The following is a 21,685-nucleotide window of genomic DNA, read 5'->3' as shown; positions in this document are numbered from 1 at the left end:
ATCAACTTTCAAAGCGAAAATTTTCGTTTGATTCCCTGTGGGGAGTCAGAAATACCTCATCAAAAATGTTCCATTGATGAATGACATTCGGAATTTCAAGTTGAAATTTGGAAATTCTAATAAAAAAGTCGAACCAAACAAAAATAAGATTACAAATTCAAACAAGATAAGTCCTTGTTATTTTTTGGAAACAAAAAGGAAAAGTTTAAAAAAAAGTTAAACCAGATAAAAACAATCCATTCGTATCACGAACTGACAAAAAGGAGGGAAAATCCCAATCCCATCCTGTCAGCCATTCGGATGTGGTTTTTGACGAAAAAGTAGCGTGTGGGTGGAAGGCTTCATCCGAAATTTTTCACGTATGCAATTTGTTGGCTTCATTCTCGAGAGGAGAGCTGGTATCCATTAGGGCCAAAATTGGCTTCAATGTTGAATTTTTGTGCGAATTGGAACAGGGAAGATGGAAAATTTTTTTTGGCATCGTCACTGTAGGTTTCTATTTACTTTTTTTTCTTGCCACTGTCAATTTTTCGTTCAAATTTTACATAGTCTAGATCCGGAATGGGAAAGCTACCAGCAAACAGGGCTCGAGTTTCGAATAAATTAAAGTTTGCTCACATTTCATCTGGGGAATTTATAATTCATGAATGTGTGTGAAGCTAGTCATTGCTACAGAAATAAAGTCTTGGCAACAGTGTAGCTGGGAGGGTAGGGAAAATTCTATCCTTTCGTCCATCCATCTGTTCATTCATTTATTTCGAAGCGAGCAATTTTGATCTGGTTTGAGCTTACTAAATAAATTCCGGAGCTAGCTTCAGATAGAATTGGAACGAAAACAATTGCCTGTATTCAAGTTATTTATTATTGAATTTAAGATCCTTTTTTATACAATTGTAAAATACGGATAAAATTATTCGTCATGGTTTCCGGAAGCTTCTGTGGATTTTTGGTCTCATATCGCACAATTGCTACAATAGTTTTAAAAAACTGTCAAATGAGTTCTGAGCCCAATTGGTGAGGAGAAATCGGTAGTCCAGTCAAGACATTTTTGTCATTTTTGTCATTTTTGTAATTTTTGTCATTTTTGTCAGTTTTGTGTCAAAGTTTGTTAACGTATTTAGTCGGTCTTCGAAATTTGACAGGTAAATTTACAATCGAGCTCTAATAAAATTACAGTTTACTTAAAGTAAAATTACAGTTGTGCCCTAATAAAATTACAGAAGAGTTTCAAGATTAGTTAACCCTTTTTTTCAAATAAAACCACCCACAAAACTTACCTGTCGCATAAGCCGGTTCAATTTCGTCTTCCGAGTGAAGCTGCGGCGGCGGAACCACCGGTATCTGAACCGGAATGGGCAGTGGCATCCGGTCGTAATGGGAACACTCCACATACTCCAGTCCTCCCGGTTGACTTCCCAGGATACTGGCCCCACAAATTCCGCCTCCCATACTACCCCCAAGGCTGTCCCTCCCATCCATCCGGCTACAGATGCTGCCGGGCCCGCTCACGCCGGGAACCCCAGCCATTCCGATACCCACCACCATGCCCCCGACACCGATGCCGACGCTTCCACCACCACCCCCGGGACTGGACCCGGAACCGGACCCGTGCGTCGATCCGGACCCTCCGCCAGTCGAACCCGGACACGATCCGACCCGACTCAACGTCCGCGGCGTGTCCGAGGTGGTCATGTAGTGGTGCGTGTGCGGATGCGGATGTGGCACCGCGTAGTCTCCGTTGTCTCGCAGCGACGTTCCACGCGTAAGGGTATTTCCGGCCGACTGGATCGAGGGCTGCGTCGCCCGGCAGATGATGTCCGACAGTTGGCTCACCTTGTTATTAAAAGAATCCGATAATCCGAGTTAGGAAGCAGCAACAACAGCAGCGATGCGCGAAGAATGTTTTAACGTTAAGGATTAGGGAATTTTAAACGGGATGACGCGAGTCGAGTGAACAATGCAGGGTGTGCATGCCTTTATTCAATTGTGAAAATTTTCAAAATAGGAATTTAAACTAATTGAAAAAAAAAAACGTGAGAGATTTAAGACAACCCTTTAATAATTTTTGCTGAAACTGTCAAAAATGTTCAGATTATCAAAATATCCTAATTTTATTTCCAACAATAACGAAATTGGAGAAAATGTCAAGAGATAGTATTCGTAACTAGACAACTAGAAACAATTTAAGAGTTTTATACAAAATTTAACAAAAAAGAAAACTTCAAATTTCGGCGTATTGTTGCTTTGAGAAAAGTGGCAGTTTAAGTTCATAGTTTTAATTTTTTAGAAATTCAATAATTAATATTTCAATCAACTTAGTTTGATATACGCTTTTTCTAAAACATTTTTTAATGAATCAATGCAATTTTATTCCTCTGTATTTTCTGCTTATTTTTAACATCGCTTTCCTCATTTTATTATTATTTAGACTTTTTGTTTACATACATTTTCCACTGATTCTATTTTTGCTACTTTTTCCCTATTTTTATATTTTTTTTGCTGTTATTATATTTTTTTTCTATTTTTACATTATTTCAATTTTTTTATTTTATTATATTTTTTTATTTTTTTCTGTTTTAATATTTTTTGCAATTTTTATATTTTTTCGATTTTTTTATTATTACTATTTTTCAATTTTTTCTATTTTTCTATTTTGACATGTTTTTCTATTTTTCTATTTTTGACATGTTTTTCTATTTTTCTATTCTTGACATGTTTTTCTATTTTTATATTTTGACCTTTTTCTCTATTTTTCTATTTTTCTATTTTTCTATTTTTCTATTTTGCTATTTTTTCTATTTTTTTTTTATTTATATATTTTTTTTCCTATTTATTTTAACTACTTTTTTTGTTCTATTTTAAAAAAATATTTTTTCGATTTTATTTTTACTATTTTGTTTTTCCCATTTTTATTTTTTTCTAATTTAATTTTATTACTATTTTTATTTGTAGGATCTATCTTATCTATTTCTATTTTAATTGTTTTCTAATTTCAATTTTATTCTTTTTTATTTTTTTCGATCTTAATTTTTTTCAATTTTGTTTTTCTATGTTAACTTTTTTTCTATTTTAATTTCTATTCTTTCTATTTTTTATTTTTTTTCTAATTTTTATTTTTTATTTTATTTCTATTTTCTATTTTTTATTTTTTTATTTTTTTTATTTTTTTTATTTTTTTTATTTTTTTTATTTTTTTTTTTTTATTTTTTTTTCAATTTTTTATTTTTTTTTTTAATTTTTTTTTTTCTATTTTTTCTATTTTTTCCATTTTTAATTTTTTTTTCTATTTTAGTTTTTTTTTTCTTTTTTAATTTTTTTTCTATTTTAATTTTTTTTCTATTTTAATTTTTTTTTCTATTTTATTTATTTTTTCTTTTTTAAATATTTTTAATTTTAACCATTTTTTTCTTTTTTATTTGTTTTTGAATTCTTTTTAATTTTTTTTTTATTTCATTTTTTTATAATTTATTTTGTTTCTATTTTATTTCTATTTTATTATGCTTCTTTATTATTCTTTTTTATTTCATTTTAATTTTCATTTATATTTAAATTTTTATTTCTAATTTATTTTTTTTCTTTTTTAAATTTTTTTCTATTTTAACTTTTTTCCTTTTTCTATATTTCTCCTATTTTCAATTTATTTTCATTTTCATTTTTCTTATATGTATTTGAATTTTTTTTATATTAATTTTTCTTCTATTTTCATTTTTTTATAATCATTTAACTTCTATTTTCACTTTTGTTCTATTTAATTTTTCTTTCAATTTTAATTCTTATCTTTTTTCTCTAATTTTTTTCCACATTTTTTAATTTTTTTTCTAATTTTTTCTACCTTTTTGGTTATTTCCACTATTTTGTAGAGTTTCCACTTTTTTCACTTTTCTTATTTTCCATTTTTTTATATTCTTTCCACTTTTTTATTTTAATTTAATTTTGTTCACTTTTTTCGATTTTTTTTCTCCTTTTATGTTCTCCTCCATTTAGTATTTTTTCCTCTTCTTATATTTTTTTTTTCTTTCAAGATGAATTAATTTTTCTTGTTTTACGTTGTCTTCTTTTAATTATTTCATTGTTTATATTTTTGATTTCTCTCTCTTTTTGGTTGTTTCTCATTCAATAGAATAATTTTTCTTCCGCTCATTCGGTTTCCTTTCATATTTTTTTCACTTTTTTAAATGGAAAAAACATACTCTTTCCATTAACTTAACATATTTTCATTTTCACAATTAATTTTTTTCGTTTTGTTATCCTCATATTTTATATATTTTTTATTTTCATCTCTATATTTATTCCATACACTACTTTATCCATTTCGAGTTTTCTTTTATTTTATTCGCACAAAAAAAAAGCGTTTGAATGAGTTTATTCATTTTTTCCCATTTTTTTATTATTTAAATGTTTCTCATTTTAAAATTTAGTTTCAATTTTATTTTGCATTAGATTTTTTTTATTTCACTCCTTGGTATTTTTTCTATTCCTAGTTTTCTCCTGTTTATGTTTTCTCCCTTTATTTATTCTCCTGGTTTTTTATTTTACTTATTTTTCAAATATTTTTTATGTTTATTTTATATTCCTTTCTTGTTTTTTCCTGTTTTTTTTAAATCTTTTCCTGTTTTTCTTTTCCATATTTTTAAAGAAATTTTTTATTGTTTTTATTTTTTATCCTTTTCTTTTTATTTTTTACTGTTAATTTTTATTTTTTCCTTTTTTTTAGTTTTATTGCAGAGTTTTTTTCTATTTTTTGTATCGTTTCCTCATTACTTTTTTTTATATTTTTATTGCAAAGTTTTTATTTTTTTTTCATTTTTTTTCCTGTTTTTATAATTTTTCTTTAATTTTTTCCTGTTTTAAAAAAAAAATCAGATTATTAATATTTTTCCTGTTTGTTTTCTCCAGTTTTTTTTTACTCCAATTTATTTTTCTCCTTTTTTTTAATTTTTCTTCTGTTTTTTTTTTTTTATTTTTTTCCTGTTTTTTATTTTTCTCCTGTTTTTTATTTTTCTCCTGTTTTTTATTTTTCTCCTGTTTTTTTTTAATATTTTTCTACTGTTTTTTTTTATTTTTCTCCTGTTTTTTTTATTTTTCTCCTGTTTTTTTTTATTTTTCTCCTGTTTTTTTTTTATTTTTCTCCTGTTTTTTTATTTTTCTCCTGTTTTTTTTATTTTTCTCCTGTTTTTTTTTATTTTTCTCCTGTTTTTTTTTTATTTTTCTCCTGTTTTTTTTTATTTTTCTCCTGTTTTTTTTTATTTTTCTCCTGTTTTTTTTTATTTTTCTCCTGTTTTTTTTTATTTTTCTCCTGTTTTTTTTTATTTTTCTCCTGTTTTTTTTTATTTTTCTCCTGTTTTTTTTTATTTTTCTCCTGTTTTTTTTTTTTTTATTATTTTTCTCCTGTTTTTTTTTATTTTTCTCCTGTTTTTTTTTTATTTTTCTCCTGTTTTTTTTTTAATTTTTCTCCTGTTTTTTTTTATTTTTCTCTTTTTTTTTATTTTCTCTTGTTTTTTTTTCATTTTTCTCCTGATTTATTTAATTTTTTTTCTTCAAATCATTATTTTTTTTCTTTGTTTTGTTTTACTGTTTATTTTATTTTTAATGTGTTACCCCATAATTTTTATTGTTTCAGTTCATTCCCTTTTTATCTTTATTCCACTTTTTTCTGTTTTTCCACGGTTTTAAGATTTTTAGCTCTTTCTAATTTTTTTTCTATTATTTTTTTCTATTTTTTTTCTTCAATTTTTTTCTTATTTAATTTTTTTTTTGAATTAACATTTTTCTTTTTATATTAGTACTTTTTTTATATTTTTTCTCTTTTTTAATTTTAGTTCTATTTTTTTTCTCTTTTGTATTTTCTTATTTTTTTTTCTCTTCTGTATTTTTTTAATTTTTTCTCAGTTTAATATTTTCCTCTGCTTAATTTTTTTTCTCTTTTTCAATTTTTTTCTTCCGTTTTTCAATTTTTTTCTAATATTTTTCGCTTTTCTGGTTTCTTTTCTATTCGAATTTTTTTTTCTTTTTTTTAAATTTATATCTTTTCCTCTTTCCTTCTTTTTATTTTCTTATCTGTTCTTTATTGATTCCAGTTTATTTTTATTCTCTTGTTCTTTTTACATTTATTAATTTTTTTCTTGAGTTTTGAGTTTGTTCCTTCTTTTTATTCTTTTCTTTTTTTATTTTGTCCCTTTGTTTTATTTTTATCCTTTTGTATTTCGTCCATTTTTTTTATTTTTCTCCTCTGTACTATCTTTTTTCCCGTATAATACACTTTTTCTTTCTGTTTTCTATATTTTTTTACTGTTGTCTATACTTTCACATAAGTATTTTCATACTTTTTGGATACTTTTTTTTTAAATTTGTTTTTTTAACATTTTTTTAAATTTTTTTCAATTCTTCATCCATTACCAATATTTCTTTAATTTTTGGTTTATTTTTCCCTGTACAATTTAGATTTTTTTATTAAATGTTCCTCAATTTAAAGTGAAAAAACGTGAAATTGAGTTTGGTTTTATTTAACCATTTTTATTTATAATTTTTGTTTCCATTGCATTTCGCCTTCGATTTTTTTTGTCATTTTAAAAGTTATTTTATATAGAGTTTTATGATTTTTTTAATTATTTCTAACGTAATATGTGTTTTATTTTTATATTTAAAGATTCTCTTTTTATTCGATTATTTTTTCTGGTATTCATATTAATATTTTTTGTTTTTCTATTTAAATTATACATCCGATTTTTTTTCTATATATTTCGTTTGTCTCAATTCTGGCATCATATTTTTGTCTCATTCAAGAATTTTTTTTATTTTTATTTTTTTTGTCTTATTTATCTTGGTAATCCACCTAAATCAATCAATCTAAAGTAAGCAACCAGATTTTTAGTAAAATTTTCACACGCTGATCCCTTTTGTCACCAATTATTATTTTTCTCATTCCTTTCTGTTTCGTCGCGTTAAGTTTTGTTGTCTCATTTCATAGTTATAACGTTTGTTTTTGACACATTCTGGTTATTTTTTCAAAATTTTTACACAGTTTCGTTCAGTATTGTCAGATTTAGGGGAGATGAGGGCATAACGAGCACCCGAGGCATAATAAGAACTAAGCTTTTCTACGAAAGTGCGTATGTTCTTAAATAAATTTTCATGAGGATTAGTTTCGTACTTCCTATAGTATTAATTTTTCACAAAAAAGGAATCTCCTTATCATCTTTACAGAGATATTTGAAAAAAAACTAGCTTGGTTCTCAAGTTACGAAAATATTATAATTATTGAGCACCACGAAATAAGCTCTTATGATCTTAAAATAACCTTGATCTATAATGTACGCACTGCAACATGATGTACACATTGTTTCTCAATTTTTACCATCAAAAATTTTTTGATTTTTCACTTTTATCAATTTTAAAACACGTTTTTACTTAAATTTGTTGACTAGGGGCATATAGAGCACCATATTATCGAGGCATAATGAGCATTTTCTGCCGTAGAATCTAGCAGCGAATTAAAATTGATTTATAGCGCCACACCTTGACTAGTTTTCATCCAACAATTTAGCCTATTGGTAAGGTGTCGGAGAGGTAATCAAAAGACTAGAGTTAGATTTCTGTTCGAGGTGATTTTTTTCCATTCACAATTCATGATCGATTTTTTTATTGCTACATTATACGGCTAGTAGCATCATTCTCCGAACAAAGCACATAATGTATGAGCGTGCGTGAATTGTTTGTATTCTACAAACAGACCTAGATTATTTTGTTATTGCTTTGTTTGATGAATCTACGACTCACCTGACTTCATCGAATTGAATTCGCTGCTAGATTCCCCGGCAAAAACGCACATCTTGCTCTGATTAATGGTGCTCATACTGCCTCAGGGGGGGTTCTCATTATGCCTCCACAGTGGCTGGTTTTCAGCTTTTGGCAAAATTTTTTAAAATGCATTTTTTAACGTTTTCATCTAGTTTTTCACGTTTCAGCCCGTTAGGGAATAAGCTTTTCAAATGTCTGAACACGAAACAATAATGTAACCTCCATATTATAGCTATTTTCTATGGTTAAATAACCGTTTTCCTTAAGGTGGCCATTATGCCCCCATCTCCCCTAATTCTCGTCCTTGTCTTACTTTTGTCCCACTTTGTTTCATTTCCATCTCTTATCCGTTTTAATTGTGAAAAATTTGTTGTCACTTTTCCCGTTTTTATCCTTTCTGTGTAAAATTTTTCTTTAGTTTGCGCTAAATTTTCATGTTTCGATTTTGTGTTGATTTTATTTTTACTTATTGCAGAATTATTTTTGCAGATTTTCTCAGGTTGACTTGTTTTAGTGTCATTTCAGTACTATTTAGAGTCTTACTTAAATTTAATTTTTTTCATCCTTTTTTACCTCTTTTGTATTTTTGTTTTTTTGTCGTCCTGAATATTTTTTAACATAATTGTAATTTTGAATTAGAAACTTTCAGTTTCCTCAAAAGTATTACGCTGAAGTTAGAAACTTTGATGACACCCTGCACCATTTACTGGTTCGGATGGCTCGGAATCGTTGTTTTTCCTGTTTTTATTCCTTTTTTTCCTGTTTAATTCCTGTTTTTTCCTGTTTTTTTTTCCAGATTATAATTTTTTTTTCTGTTTTTCATTTTATTGTTTTTCTTATTAGTGTGTTATCTCATACATTTTTTTGTTTCCAATAATTTTTTTTCCCTTTTAATATTTTTCCACGTTTTTAAGATTTTTATCTGTTTTTGATTTTTCTTCTTTTCTTCTTTAATTTTTTTTTATTTTTTTTCATTTTTGATTTTTGTCATTATTTGTTTTTTTACTTGTACCTCTTTTTATATTTTTTTCTTTTTAAATTTTTGTTTAAAATGTTCTATTTTTGATTTTTTTTTCTCTTTTCTAATTTTTTTTTCTCTTCTATTAACTTTTTAAAAAAAAAATTCCTCTTTTTAATTTTTTATTTTTTTTTTTCATTTTCTATCTCATTTTTTATTTTTTATCTCATTTTTAATTTTTTCTCTTTTCTTATTTTTCTCTGTTACTCTCGTTTTCTTCTTTCTTTATTTCTATCCATTTTTGTCGAATACTAAGTTTTTTAAATTTTGTCCTTCTTTTGTTTTTGTCATCTTTTTTTATTTATTCCTGTTTATTGTTTGTCTCTTGTTCTGTTAAATTTTTAAAAGTTTTTCTTTGTTGAGTTTTGAATTTGTTCTTCCTATTTTTTTTTTTAAGTTTCGTCCACTTTTTTACTTTTCTCCCTGTTACTATCCTTCTTCCCGTATAATACACTTTTTCTTACTGTTTTCTAAACTTTTTTTTACTGTTGTCTCTACTTTTATAAATGTACTAGCTTACCCAGTGTGCTTTGCTACACCTTTCGAAAATAAATTAAATTTAATAAAATATCTGAAATCAAGCTTTATTTCTTAAGCAGCATTTCAAACCAAATGTCAAGCTTATTAAGAAGCAAACGCTTTTAAAAATTACCGCAGCTTTAATTTCGAATTTCAGTACAAAAATGATTTTATAATATTTTCTTAAGTTTGATCTCTAGATTTGTTTTTCAAGACCTAAAAATTTTAATCTATTTTTATAAGCTTTAATGATGTCAAAATGCATGTTTTAATGATATGGACTTCAAGTCCTTTCCCCCTTCCCTCTAGCAATGCAAAAGGTGCTCACGAACTACTGTAACTGAATTTTTAGTATTTAAATGACGTAGTATTTCGCTTTATTTATCTGATAAGTTTTCGAATTATTCCGAATATAATATGAATGAAAACTTGCCTCCTTCTTTGCGATTCCACCCAGAAATAAGGGATGGTCTCAAATTCTTCGTATCCAACTACCCTCTCTTCCTTTTGCTTTATGAATTTTCGATTTATGCCAATAAACTTGTATGGGTGCCCTTAATGGTTTGATACGTTTTCATTGAACTCCCTTTGTCCCTCCCTTCTTTACACTGCAATGCAGAAAGGTTTATAACCATCATGGAAACATATCTCGTGCCAAAATTCCTTCCCATGCTAAAATCAGTCACTTTGTAGATATGACACGTTATAAATTGAAGTGATGCCAAACAGTACTTGTCATGGTATGAAATCTGGCGACTTTTTATACTGCAAATTACTATATTTTGATTTGTTTTAGCAGAAAGTGCAAATTGAATTCATATTGATAAACCACAACTCAAAGGATCAAGGAAAAGAATGGTTTTAAAGGGGAAAAAAATATGTTTAAATTTTGTTTTCAGCTGAATTACGGTTATTTTCTTTTTTTTTAGCTGAGCTTTTTAAGAATTTTGAAGATCTAAACTTGCTGACCTTATTTGTTCATTAACAATCGAATGAAAAGCAGATTATCAAAAATTTGATGGATCGAAAAAAGTCTGTTCATGCTTCGAAGGTGGTATGAATTTTTTTTTTAAATTTTTCATGTGAACATCACACAAAACCATAAAATGATAATTTATACACCGAGAAGGCTAACAGTTACCAAAGTGTCTTTTGTTTGATTTTTTTTTATTTCAATCTTTATTTCAATTCAGATACAACACGGATGTAAACAATGTAAACGGATTTTAACATAGTTGAGCTTTTAAGAAAAATATGTAAATCTTTAAAACAAAAAAATTTTCGTTTGTTGAATAACTAAATCATTTCTCATCAAACTTTTGTTGAAAGTAAAATATGCAATAATGTTGACTAAAAGATACTTCTAAGTTGACATTTGTCCCAATTATTGAAGCAAGTGAAAACACTATGCATTTTCTGAACTTATTCATAGATGCGAAATGTAGTTTAAATACTTTGAAACGAATTTGATACGTGTTCCTGTTCGTTGTATCAAATTTCATTGATATATCTGCATTTTTTTTTAGAGTTAAGGGAAATTTTTGATACTCCACTTTTACTTTATGCTGTTTTAAACAAAAGGCTCCACTTACAAAGACACTTTTAATAATTTTGAATATCCACTTCAGATTCAACACGCGGGCCTTTCTCATATAATGCTGAATCATTTTGGAGAGGAAATTCCTTAAAGATAGATGTTCATGTTTTTTTGGTAAATGGTTTAAAAGAAAAGTTGAGTTTATTTCGTCAGATTGTTGGTATGGGCCCGAAAATTAATAGATGAAGAAATAAGAAATAATACCTCCATTTTTTTTTAATTGTTGAAAGTTTGGTCTTGCTCTAGTGTACTTTCTCAACTGAAAATTCTTCCGGAAAATGCACATCCTCACTTTTGAAATATAATCTATTGTAAAAGACAAACTCTTGTTCATGTGTTTGTTCATTTTCATTGGATTTTGTTGTGGTTCTGATTAATTAATACATGTTATTATTTTGTCTGCTATCGACAGGAATCTAGGCGTATCGAATTATAAACATAATTGCTTGAAAATCTTCTCACTTTCTTTTTTTCAAACGTCCGCAAAGATACCTTTATCAGTATTAAATTTTTATTTTTAAGACAAAACATGCTGCTTTAATTAACACGGAATCAACATCGTTTTAAGTTTTAAAATCGTTTGAATGGTTTTGATTCGATCGGCAAAATATCAATCTGGGGGACATCTAGGCCGCATTCATTAATTTGTGCTGTACAATTTTGCTGGGATACATAGAGAAAATATCAAATCTAGGCTTCATAGAGCCACCACGTGAATTGAAAGTATGCCTGGTTGAGAAATACGCGCCCAAATGTTCCCATTAATCAGTATGCTGTGCCATGGTAACTATTCTCTAGCGACGTTAGCTCGCGACGCCTCGACCTTGGAGACGAAAAACAAACCGCCCGGCGCCCAAAGGAAAAAAAATCTCTCGAAAAAATTGAAGGCCATGACTTTTATTTGATTCAATTTATTACAAATTTAATGATTACGGACAATTGATGTGACTTTTTGTTGTTTTTATTCGATATAAACCGATTCGCATGCCCACAGAATATTCTAAAAATAATTTCATTTGAATCGTTTTGGTAATTTCGGAGGAGTAGTACTACAAACACCGTTACAAGAGAATTTTATATAATAGATTTTCATACTTTTTGGATATTTTTTTTCAATATTTAAAAAAAAAAATTTTTTTTCTATATCCATATCCAATATTTCTTATATGTTTTGTTTATTTTTTTTCAGCATAATTTCATTATTTTGTTTTTTTTTTATTAATTGTTTCTCAATTTTAAATAAAAAACGTGAAGTTGAGTTTTCCCTTTTCGGATTTTTTTCTTTGATTTATTTAACTCTTTATTTATGTTTCTTGTTTCCATTTTATTTTGAATTCGATTTTTGTTCATTTCAAGAGTTGTTCATTTCATTTATTTTTTTTATTATTTCTATCGGAATATGTGTTTTATTTTTATTTATAAAGATTCTCTTTTGATTCATATTATTATTATTATTTTTCTAGTTAACTTATACATCCGATTTTTTTACTATATATTTCGTTTGTCTCAATGGTGGCATAGTTTAATCGCATTTTTGTGTCGTTTGAGTTAATTTTCTTTTATTTTATTTTTTTGTTATTTGTTATCAAAAATCAACCAGGTTTTTAGTAAATTTTTTCACGCTGGTCCCTTTGTCACTATTCATTATCCTCATTTCTTTCTGTTTCGTTGCGTTAAGTTTTTGTTGTCTCATTTCATACTCGTAACGTCTGTTTTCGGCACATTTTGATTATTTTTTCAAAATTTATACTCAGTTTCGTTCAGTGTCGTCAGATTTCATTCTCACCCTTGTCTTATTGTGGTTACACTTTTTTTCATATCCATCTCTTGTCCGTTTTAATTTTATAATAATCCTTTTGTCACTTTTTTCGTTTTCATTGCTTTTTGTGTACCATTTTTCTCAAATTTGCGCTAAATTTCCATGTTTCGTTAATGTGACGACTTTATTTTTACTTATCGTAGAATTATTTTTGCAGATTTTCTCAGTTTTGACTAGTTATTTTAGTATCATTTCAGTAGGTACCATTTTGAATCTTACTTTGGGGTTATTTTTGTCATCCTACTTTTTTATTGTCATTTATGTCATCCTGGTTTTTGTTAACATAATCCTAATTTTGAATTAAAAATTTTCAGTTTCTTCTCAAATATTATGCTGAAGTTAGTAACTTTGATGACACCCTGCACCGTTTCACTGGGTCGGATGGCTCGGAATCGAACTCGTAGGGATTGTTTGTCGGAACCACCGCTCCTCGGTCGCTTCTAGGAGTCATTGCTATAGTCCAATGATAAATGAATGACGACTACAACATACACAATCAGTGTGTACGTACATGTGTATGAGGGGGATTTCGGAAGGTTGGGAGAAACTTCCCCCGGATGAGACTAGCTAGTTAATAAGGAACTCATCCCGAGGGAAGCCTCTTTGGATAATGTTTCGGGGATATTCTGGATTACAAAAACAAAACCCACCTCTGCGAATCCGATGGACGATACGCATCGATCTACCTGTGGACTATCAAGTGACTGTCTACGCGAAAAGGTGCAAACTGGGGTGCAGGGCAGATCCGGGGGAATGTGTTCTATGAACTGGGGACTGTGACAGGGACTGTGGCAAGGACTGGCAGGACATTGCTGCTGCTGTTGTTGCTGCGTGGGCGGAAGTGGCGGAGGAAGATCGTTGTTGGCCGACCCCGCCGCCTGAGGGCAACTATTGGCAAGGCATTGCGTCGACTGTTGATGCTGGGACTGGGCGAGGTTGTACTGCTGTTGCTGTTGAGCCGGTTGCTGTTGAGGAGGCTGAGGCAACGGGGGCTGGTAGTTCTGGTTCTGATACGGATACTGTGGCTGTTGCTGTTGCTGGGTATTCCGCCGAGGAGACCGACCCCGATCAACGGCCGTTGCACTCCAGTAGCCCCAGGCCATGGTTTCGGAATGGTTTTTCTAGCCCCACACAACCCACCCTCTGCCCAGCTGCCGGAAACTTTTAATTTCACTTTATTGCTACGAGCTCGTTGCTCCAATTCACTACCGCGTAGGACCCAACCTCTGGGGGAAAGACAGTTTTCTCACTTCTAACAGGAGCGAAAACTTTTATCAACTGCACTTTTTTCTTCTATTTCTTTGACCCCGCTTCCCCTACTAAAATAACCTACTGAAAGCGTTGGTGTTGGCAAAGTTCGATGCAAAACTTTACTATCAGTCTCTTACTCTCGCACTTTACTTTCTCTATCGCTATCGTCGGCGTTGTAATGGAAGAAGAACGTCTTCGTCGTGGGGAACTTTTTCTACAACTTTCATACTGGTTCCGTTTCGTTCCTGTGAGTGTGGCGCAAATTAAATTTGATTGCCGCCGAGAGATGCTGAAAGACTAGGTTTGCTGAAATGAAATGAAATTTACCCAAAGTTAGATGAATCACACCATCCGCCCCGACAACTAAAAAAAAACACCAACCAACAGCACCGCACCGGGGCTTCCAAAAGAAGTTGATCCTTTCTCGAAAGTGTAGGCAAACAAACTTGAACAATCATAATCAGCGCGAAAATAATAATTCACACATTGCGCAACACTGTTTGAGCGTACTCAACCGAGCGAGAAAAATAACAAACAAAAAAGGATCATTAAACTTCATTTGCCCCCGGGGCGGGGAGGGAAAAACAACACACTCAGCAACGGAACACGTACTGAGCTGTTGCTTTTGTTGGTGGTGGTGCTGCTGCTGCTGCTGCTAGATGGAAATCAGAGAATAAACTCAGCTTCAAGAATAACTAACCACATCGCCAAAACGAAATTCCCGAAAATCACGCGCACCTGTTTTTCGGGGGATTCGTATCCCCAATCCGACCAAGCCAAACATAACTACATATTAGGGTGGCAATGGATGTATGGAAAAAATGTCATGGTCAAATTGTGAAGACCATATCCTTTTTGTAGATTGGCCCAAAATACTGACGCAAAATTTCATCTCTATCGGACTTGATTTGGGGGTGTATCAATTTTTCGGTTTATTGACCCGCAAAAAATACCGAACGACCGAAGGAAATCGGGAAAATCGAAATTTTAATTTCTCTACCAAATTACTAAGAAATGCATAAAACGTCGAAATCTGGTGTAACCTCGAAAAAAAAATTTTTGGTCAAAAATCGACTCTTTAGGATCGTTTTTCGGAAAACCGACTTGTCCAAAACTCTTTTATCGAGTTAACACTATCATTCATATTTAAGTCATTTGGCATAAAAAATTTAATTTCGATTTTCCGGTTTTCCTTTGGTGGTTTTTGACATCCTTAAATCGCCACCCTATTACATATGAATGAAAACTGTCTTGCTAATGACGTTTGCTAATAAACCCGCCCACATACAACACAGGACTGAGTGGGTGTGATAACAGACAGACTTCAGTTATGAGTTCTTTCTGTGAATGGGAATGCTGATGAGGACTATGATGGGTGTGTTTGGTCTATAAACCAGAGAAGATGCAATGCAACTGGTATGAGGTATTTTCTTTCTTTAGATTGATAATTGTGTATATACCTACAAAAATCAATCAGTAGCAAGTATCACCTCGTAGACCTCATGTTTACTGAACTGAAATGTTCCTAAAAGAAGATTTTGGATCACAGCTCACAACAATTTTGCTCTCTTATTTTCTTCATAGTTTTTTTTAAACTTATTATCCCACAAATTTGACTAGTTTTTCACATTTTTTTAAAGCATAAAGAACATCTCAGAGTATAAAGCAATTACAATTAAAAAATTTATGAAATCGGAAGTAAATAATGTTTATGTTGGGTTTTGTAATTCAAATTTAGTTAAAAAAAATATGAAAAATGATAAAAATAACAAAAATAAACATTTTCTTACTAGGTAATCATTATCACACAAACTCAAAAAATTATAAATTTTACTGATAAAATAAATCGAAACTTCCACAACAAATCACACTGAAAGTTTCAAATCAATGATATTTTCGGTAAGTCTTTGATAGATTTTTCAAAATGATGTTTCGCATTCTGAACTAGAAATTTGCTTAAAAATAAAATCCAAGTAGTTTAGTTTTGAAATTTGAAATAAATATTCCTAAAACACAGATTTCTAAAAAAAATATCTTTATTATAAAATAAATGTCAGATCAGGTAAAAAAATAACCATGATTAGTTGTCAGGAAAATGGTATTACTGGTTATTTATAGTTCACCTTAATTTGAAATTCTTTTCTTCATTTTCAACTGAAAGTTGATTGGAAAATTCAGCTGAAGTGTTTGAATTTGAAAAAAAAATTTGCGCTTTGAAATGTGAATTTTTGATTAGAGAAAAAAAGGTTTACGTTTTTAGAACAGCAAAAGTTCAGAATTGAAAAACGTAGACAAGATTAGCAAAAATCTGTCTAATAATTTAAATACTATGACTTAAAAATTCGGTAAATTTAATTAAAAATTGGAAAAAAAGTACTATAAAACTAAGTAAATTCATTTGAAAATTAAAACAAAATATAAAGATTGAAAAGATATGTTTATTACCATTTAAGGATTTTTTTTTTCAATAAATGCGACTCACCATTAAAAAAATGATTTATAGAATTTAATTGAAAACTCATGGGACCAGCATTTTAGTGCCCGTGTTTTAATGATTGATTTGATAGATTTTAACGTCCTGAACTCGAATCTTTTGTCACATTTAGACTATCACAATTAATTTTGGTGATATGAAGTTTTTAAAATGTGTCGGTTTTAAGTGAAATCAATCATTGATCAAAGCTACATATTAAAACAATCTGATTCTCATTTTGTTTTATATACTCCATTCGATTGAGGAATAATGTTTTGAAGATGATGATGCATGATCTAAAAAGTAAAATTCAACAGTTTTTAAAAATTTGAAAAATTTAATTAAGTACAAGTTTTTTGACAGTACTGCAGAAAGTTTTGAAAAAATCCAATAGATTTATATTTTACAAAATATCTTTACCCTTAATTTTATGATTTTTTATATTTCGTTAAAAATCATTTTAAACAGTTGCAAATGGTGTGTACATCAAGAAAAAAAATTAAAATAAAATACGATTTTTCACTTTTTTATACATTAATTGTTGCAAATTTGTTACTTTATGAAACGAAGGGTTAAATACAGTTTGGTTTAAAACTTCTTTAACATTTAACATTATTTAACATTTTTTTTAAATGTTATGTTTTAGTTTAAAAGTTATGTCAAACATTGAAGAACTTTCTCAAATAACTTTAATCTTATTTCAAAAAAGTTATTTCAACAACAAAATCTGAAGAAAAAAAAATGTTCAGATTCAGAGCACCAAAATCAGTCAAAATGACGTTTTAAATTCATTGCACCTTTAAAAAATTTAAAATGTTTGGCCTTGAGTAAAAGATCAAAACCTGTTTATATGTATGTGATGTGGAGCATTTAGAAAAACAAGGAAAAAAAATTAATTAAGGATAAAATTGTTTTTCTGAAGAATATTCCATATAAGCATAACATTTGTAATGACATAAACGATTTTTTTTTGTTTATGAAAATATTTAGTAATAAAGTAAAGGATATTAGATTTTGGATTTGTTTCGCTAAAGGGTGCCGTATAAAACTCCTGTCCCGGAAGCTGCTTGTAGTCGACTTTGACGTAGGTTTCGTCGTCCATTACCACGCAGTCAAACTTCATCAGCATTGTCGTGTACATCCTCCTGGATCGCGCTCTGGCCGTCGTATTTTGTTTATCATCGCGATTTGGAGTCACTACTTTCTTGTAAATCGATATTTCGGCTCGTTTTTTGGCTCGATGCACGGTTGTAGACGATACACCCAGCTTATTTGCGGCATCTCGGAGAGAGAGGTTAGGGTTTCGCTTGAAACTACCGGCAACTCTCTTTGTCGTCTCAGCGGCTTCCGGTTTTGATTTCCCCCCGATCCAGACTTCCTGGCTGTCGACAAACGTTCCCCAAAAATTTAATTTCATTTGTAACGGTTGATTTGGCAACTTTTAGCGATTTTGCCAGCTTTGCGTGCGAGTAGATCGGATTTTCGCGATGCGTGAGCAAAATTTTGATACGCTGCTCTTCTTCCTTGGACGGCATTTTGACAACTGAAGAGTGAATTCCAAAATCAAAATAGGAGCAACATTCTACACACACACCTTCAAAATGAGGGGTGTTCAGGTTTTTTAAATGCAAAATTGAAAGAAATACGTCAAGTAGATATTGACCAAACTTTGATCGTATCACCCTTTACTATAGCATAAACCACATAAACCATGAAAAAATATCATGAACCAAGATGCTCTTTGCTTTTGAAAGAAAATTAAGGTCCTGAAAATGGTTTCTCCATGATTTCTAACAAAGCGTGATAAAATCGAGCGTGAATTTGGCGAGTATTAAAAAAATCGAGCAGTGATAAAATCGAAAAACTACAGTATTATCTCTCAAAACTTGAGTTTTCTATAATATGTATGACTTGAGATACAGCAATTCAACGAAAATCGATTTTTTTTCAAACTTTTTCCACTCAAACTGCAATATCTCAACACCTATTAATAAAATTTTGCTAAGAAAATGTTGAAAAATAAAGCTATCATGTAAGAAGTTTTGAAAAATTCTATCGATTGGATCAAAAGTTTCGAGAGGTACAATATTTTAGCTTTGGATTGAAAACTGCGATTTCTATATAATTTTTAACGAATGTTTACGTATGAAATATATCATTAGCGTAAGAAGTAATAAAAGTTGAAACTTGAAGTGATAGATCTCATTTCTTTTGAATTATGAACGGTACTGTAGTTCCACAAAATTTAAATTATCAATAAAACTTAAAAAAAAATTTTTTTTTTGGTTTTTCCAAGATTTCAGACTTATGTAGAAAAGTTTTCAAAAAAAAATTCAAATCCATGTACTACTGAGCAATAATATTCACTATCTTATTTACTGGACAAAATCCACCGATTTCAAATTTTAACAAAATTATGAAGGATGAATTCCAGTAATTTTATTTTATTTTATTATTTTTTTTTATCTTTAGGTGTAAAAGTGCAAAAACCATCAATTTCTAGGCGATTTTAGATCAAATGAAAATTGTGATATGTAATTTTCCGAAAAATATGAAATTGGAATAAAAAGAAAACACGAAAGCGTGTTTTCTTCAAAACCGTTTTACACACTTAGTTACTCGTTGATTCTGAGGGTGTCAAATGGTTAACAATGTTTGGAAATGATGAAGCACGAAGTAGCAACATTATTTCTACAATGTGAAGCTTCAAAATTCCCCAAAAAATATAAATCCAATGTACGTTTCATATTTTATAGTTTCGAGAAAATTATTCTACATTTTTTCAAGCAATAGAATAAATAACACGTTTATTTCCTCATACTTTGAGATGAACGAGAGGCAAATTTGGTAAATGCACTGGTAGTTTATTTAGTTTGCATTATTGGCATAATATTCCTGAACGACGTAATTGAATACTCTTCAACATAAAGAATTCATTCGGAAGTCGTTTAAAATAGACTCGAAAGTTAATTTGATATCAAGGTTTGATTTGAAATCATTGAATTAAAATTAATTAAATTGACAAAAAAAAAAATAAACAAAAATGTAAAATAACAACCTCTATTCGGTAAAGAAAAATGCTTCAAAAACTCAAATTACAGATTTTTTGTAAAGTGTACAAATTTGCCAGTGAAGTAAAAATCAAATCTTACTGAAGATTCATAGAAGTAACGATAAGTTTTAAGAACAAAAATTAATATAGCCTGAGCGCCCCCCTGAGCCCTCGAACGCCCCCCGAAAATCAAAATTGAGCTCACCGCCCCCTCAAAAGCTCTCAACGCCCTCCTGGGGGCGGTAGGGATCACTTTGAAAACCTCTGGATTAGAATAATTCTGGATTTTGTGGTTCCAAATTAGTTTATAAATATAAACATCAAAATTCGATGTCAGTGATCAGATTTCGGATTCTTCATCTGCTTTTTTTTCTTATTGAAATCCAGTTTGAATCATCATTGGAAAAAACCTGATTCGAATCTTTATTTTGCGTTTGAAACCTCAACTAGATGCATTTTTCATAATCGAAACTCATCATTTCGGACTGTGAAAAATAAATAAAATTACAATTACTAAAACATTTCAACTTTTAATTCTTTTGCAGCATTGGAACACAAGAAAGCTTCATAATGGTTATCCAGAATTTAAAAATCCAAAACTGTTTCATAATTCGGAATTTTTATTTAGATTTACAAATTGAAATTCGAATAAATAACTGAAGGAAAAATTCACTTTAAAAGCCGAAAATTTAGAATTCAAATGAGAGGGTTGAGGGTTTTGATACAATTTTCGCTTATTGCCTTATTATTATCTGGAACATAGATAAAAAATTCATTGTCATATCCGAAATTCAGATTTTGAACTCAGGTTCGAAAGGCAGGATTCAGATCGCAGTTTCATAGATTGAATTTTAGATTCTAATTAAATTTTTTTTACTTAATCAAAGTTAGTTTCCAACTCAATCCAGCAGAAACCACAAATATAAAATAAAATTTGCATGCTTTAAAAAGCATAGATTTAAATGGAATAATTATATCGTATCTACACAGTTATTATACTTTTTTTAAGACTTGTTCAAATAACAATGATATGAGGAAAATTTGTCACCAAAAACCTCCCAACCCCATCCGGTTGTATTTAGTAAAAATGTTAGCAATTATTGTTATGATATCGTTCCAATTTTTAAAACTGTAGAATTTTTTTTTTAGATTATTCATGATCATCTTGATGAACAGGATCATCTTGATGAACATAGTTTTGCTTCTCAAATGAAGTCTATTAAACAAATTCAGAATCAGTGTTTACCTTTCATGTAGATTTCTTAGCTTCTCAGTTATCTAGTAGTTTCACTCAACACTGAATCATATTCAAACTTATAAACTCTATATCTATATCTATAAAATCTGTGTATAGATTCGAGTTCAGGATATTTCAAGAAAATTCGGCCACTACAAGTTGACATAGGGACCAAAATGAATTTTTGAAATGGTAAAAAGTTTTTTTGAAACAATTTTTTTCTGAAAAACTAAACAGTTTAAATTTTGATTTTTGTTTGTATTTTCAAATAAATTCACCAAATTTTATTGCTTAGTTTTTTTTTTTAATTTTCATATAAATCAACCGCATATCTTAGTAAACTATTCAAATTTTTGTAAATATTTTATCATGAGTTTGTCTTTGTATTTTAATTCTGAATTGTTGTTTTCTAAAAACAAAATCTTCTTAAATTAGAAGAGAAGCAGAAAAAAGGAAAAACATAGTTTCTACCTTTTGTCCTTGTTAGGATCCAATATTTCAAATGGCAGCGAAAAAATATTTAGAGCTTGAAATTTTTAACTGTATGATATGCATATGCCTAATAAGATACGAAGTTACGGTCTTCAACATAGTTGTTCAGCGTTAAATTTCAGGAATTTTCAGGAATTTCAGGAAATTTATAAATTGGCACAAAAACCATCAGCTGGCTCGATTCCACAGAAGAAAAAAAAAATGATGTTGACTTTTTAGTACAAAATATTTACTCATTTTAAGCGGATTTGTGCCAACGTAAGATTTAACTACACAATTAACGCACGACGTATTACAGGACACGACACAAAACGTTCTTACAAACGGAATCGTGTGACCAGTCGGACATCGTCCTGTAGATGGGCAACATCGAGCCCGGAACCGGTCAACAATAAAGGTAATTTTGAATCCTTTTTCCGTTTTTAAGAAC

General features: G+C 29.6%; 1 protein-coding gene across 4 annotated transcripts in view; it reads right to left on the bottom strand.

The window, feature by feature from the left end:
• LOC129749259 (atypical protein kinase C) overlaps positions 1–21,685 on the bottom strand; it is a 438,832-nt gene that overhangs the window by 369,033 nt on the left and 48,114 nt on the right. For all 4 annotated transcript variants that reach the window (XM_055744189.1, XM_055744187.1, XM_055744191.1 and 1 more), the window contains exons 2-3: positions 13,401–14,307; positions 1,278–1,833 (exon numbers count right to left, since the gene is read on the bottom strand). In XM_055744189.1, the coding sequence (XP_055600164.1) occupies positions 1,278–1,833; positions 13,401–13,853 (1,009 nt within the window). In that variant the 5' untranslated portion in view covers positions 13,854–14,307. The remainder of the gene's footprint in view (positions 1–1,277; positions 1,834–13,400; positions 14,308–21,685) is intronic.

This window comes from Uranotaenia lowii, chromosome 2 (genome assembly GCF_029784155.1).
Source record: "Uranotaenia lowii strain MFRU-FL chromosome 2, ASM2978415v1, whole genome shotgun sequence".
NCBI lineage: Eukaryota > Metazoa > Arthropoda > Insecta > Diptera > Culicidae > Uranotaenia > Uranotaenia lowii.
This window is presented reverse-complemented; position numbering and strand designations above follow the sequence as displayed.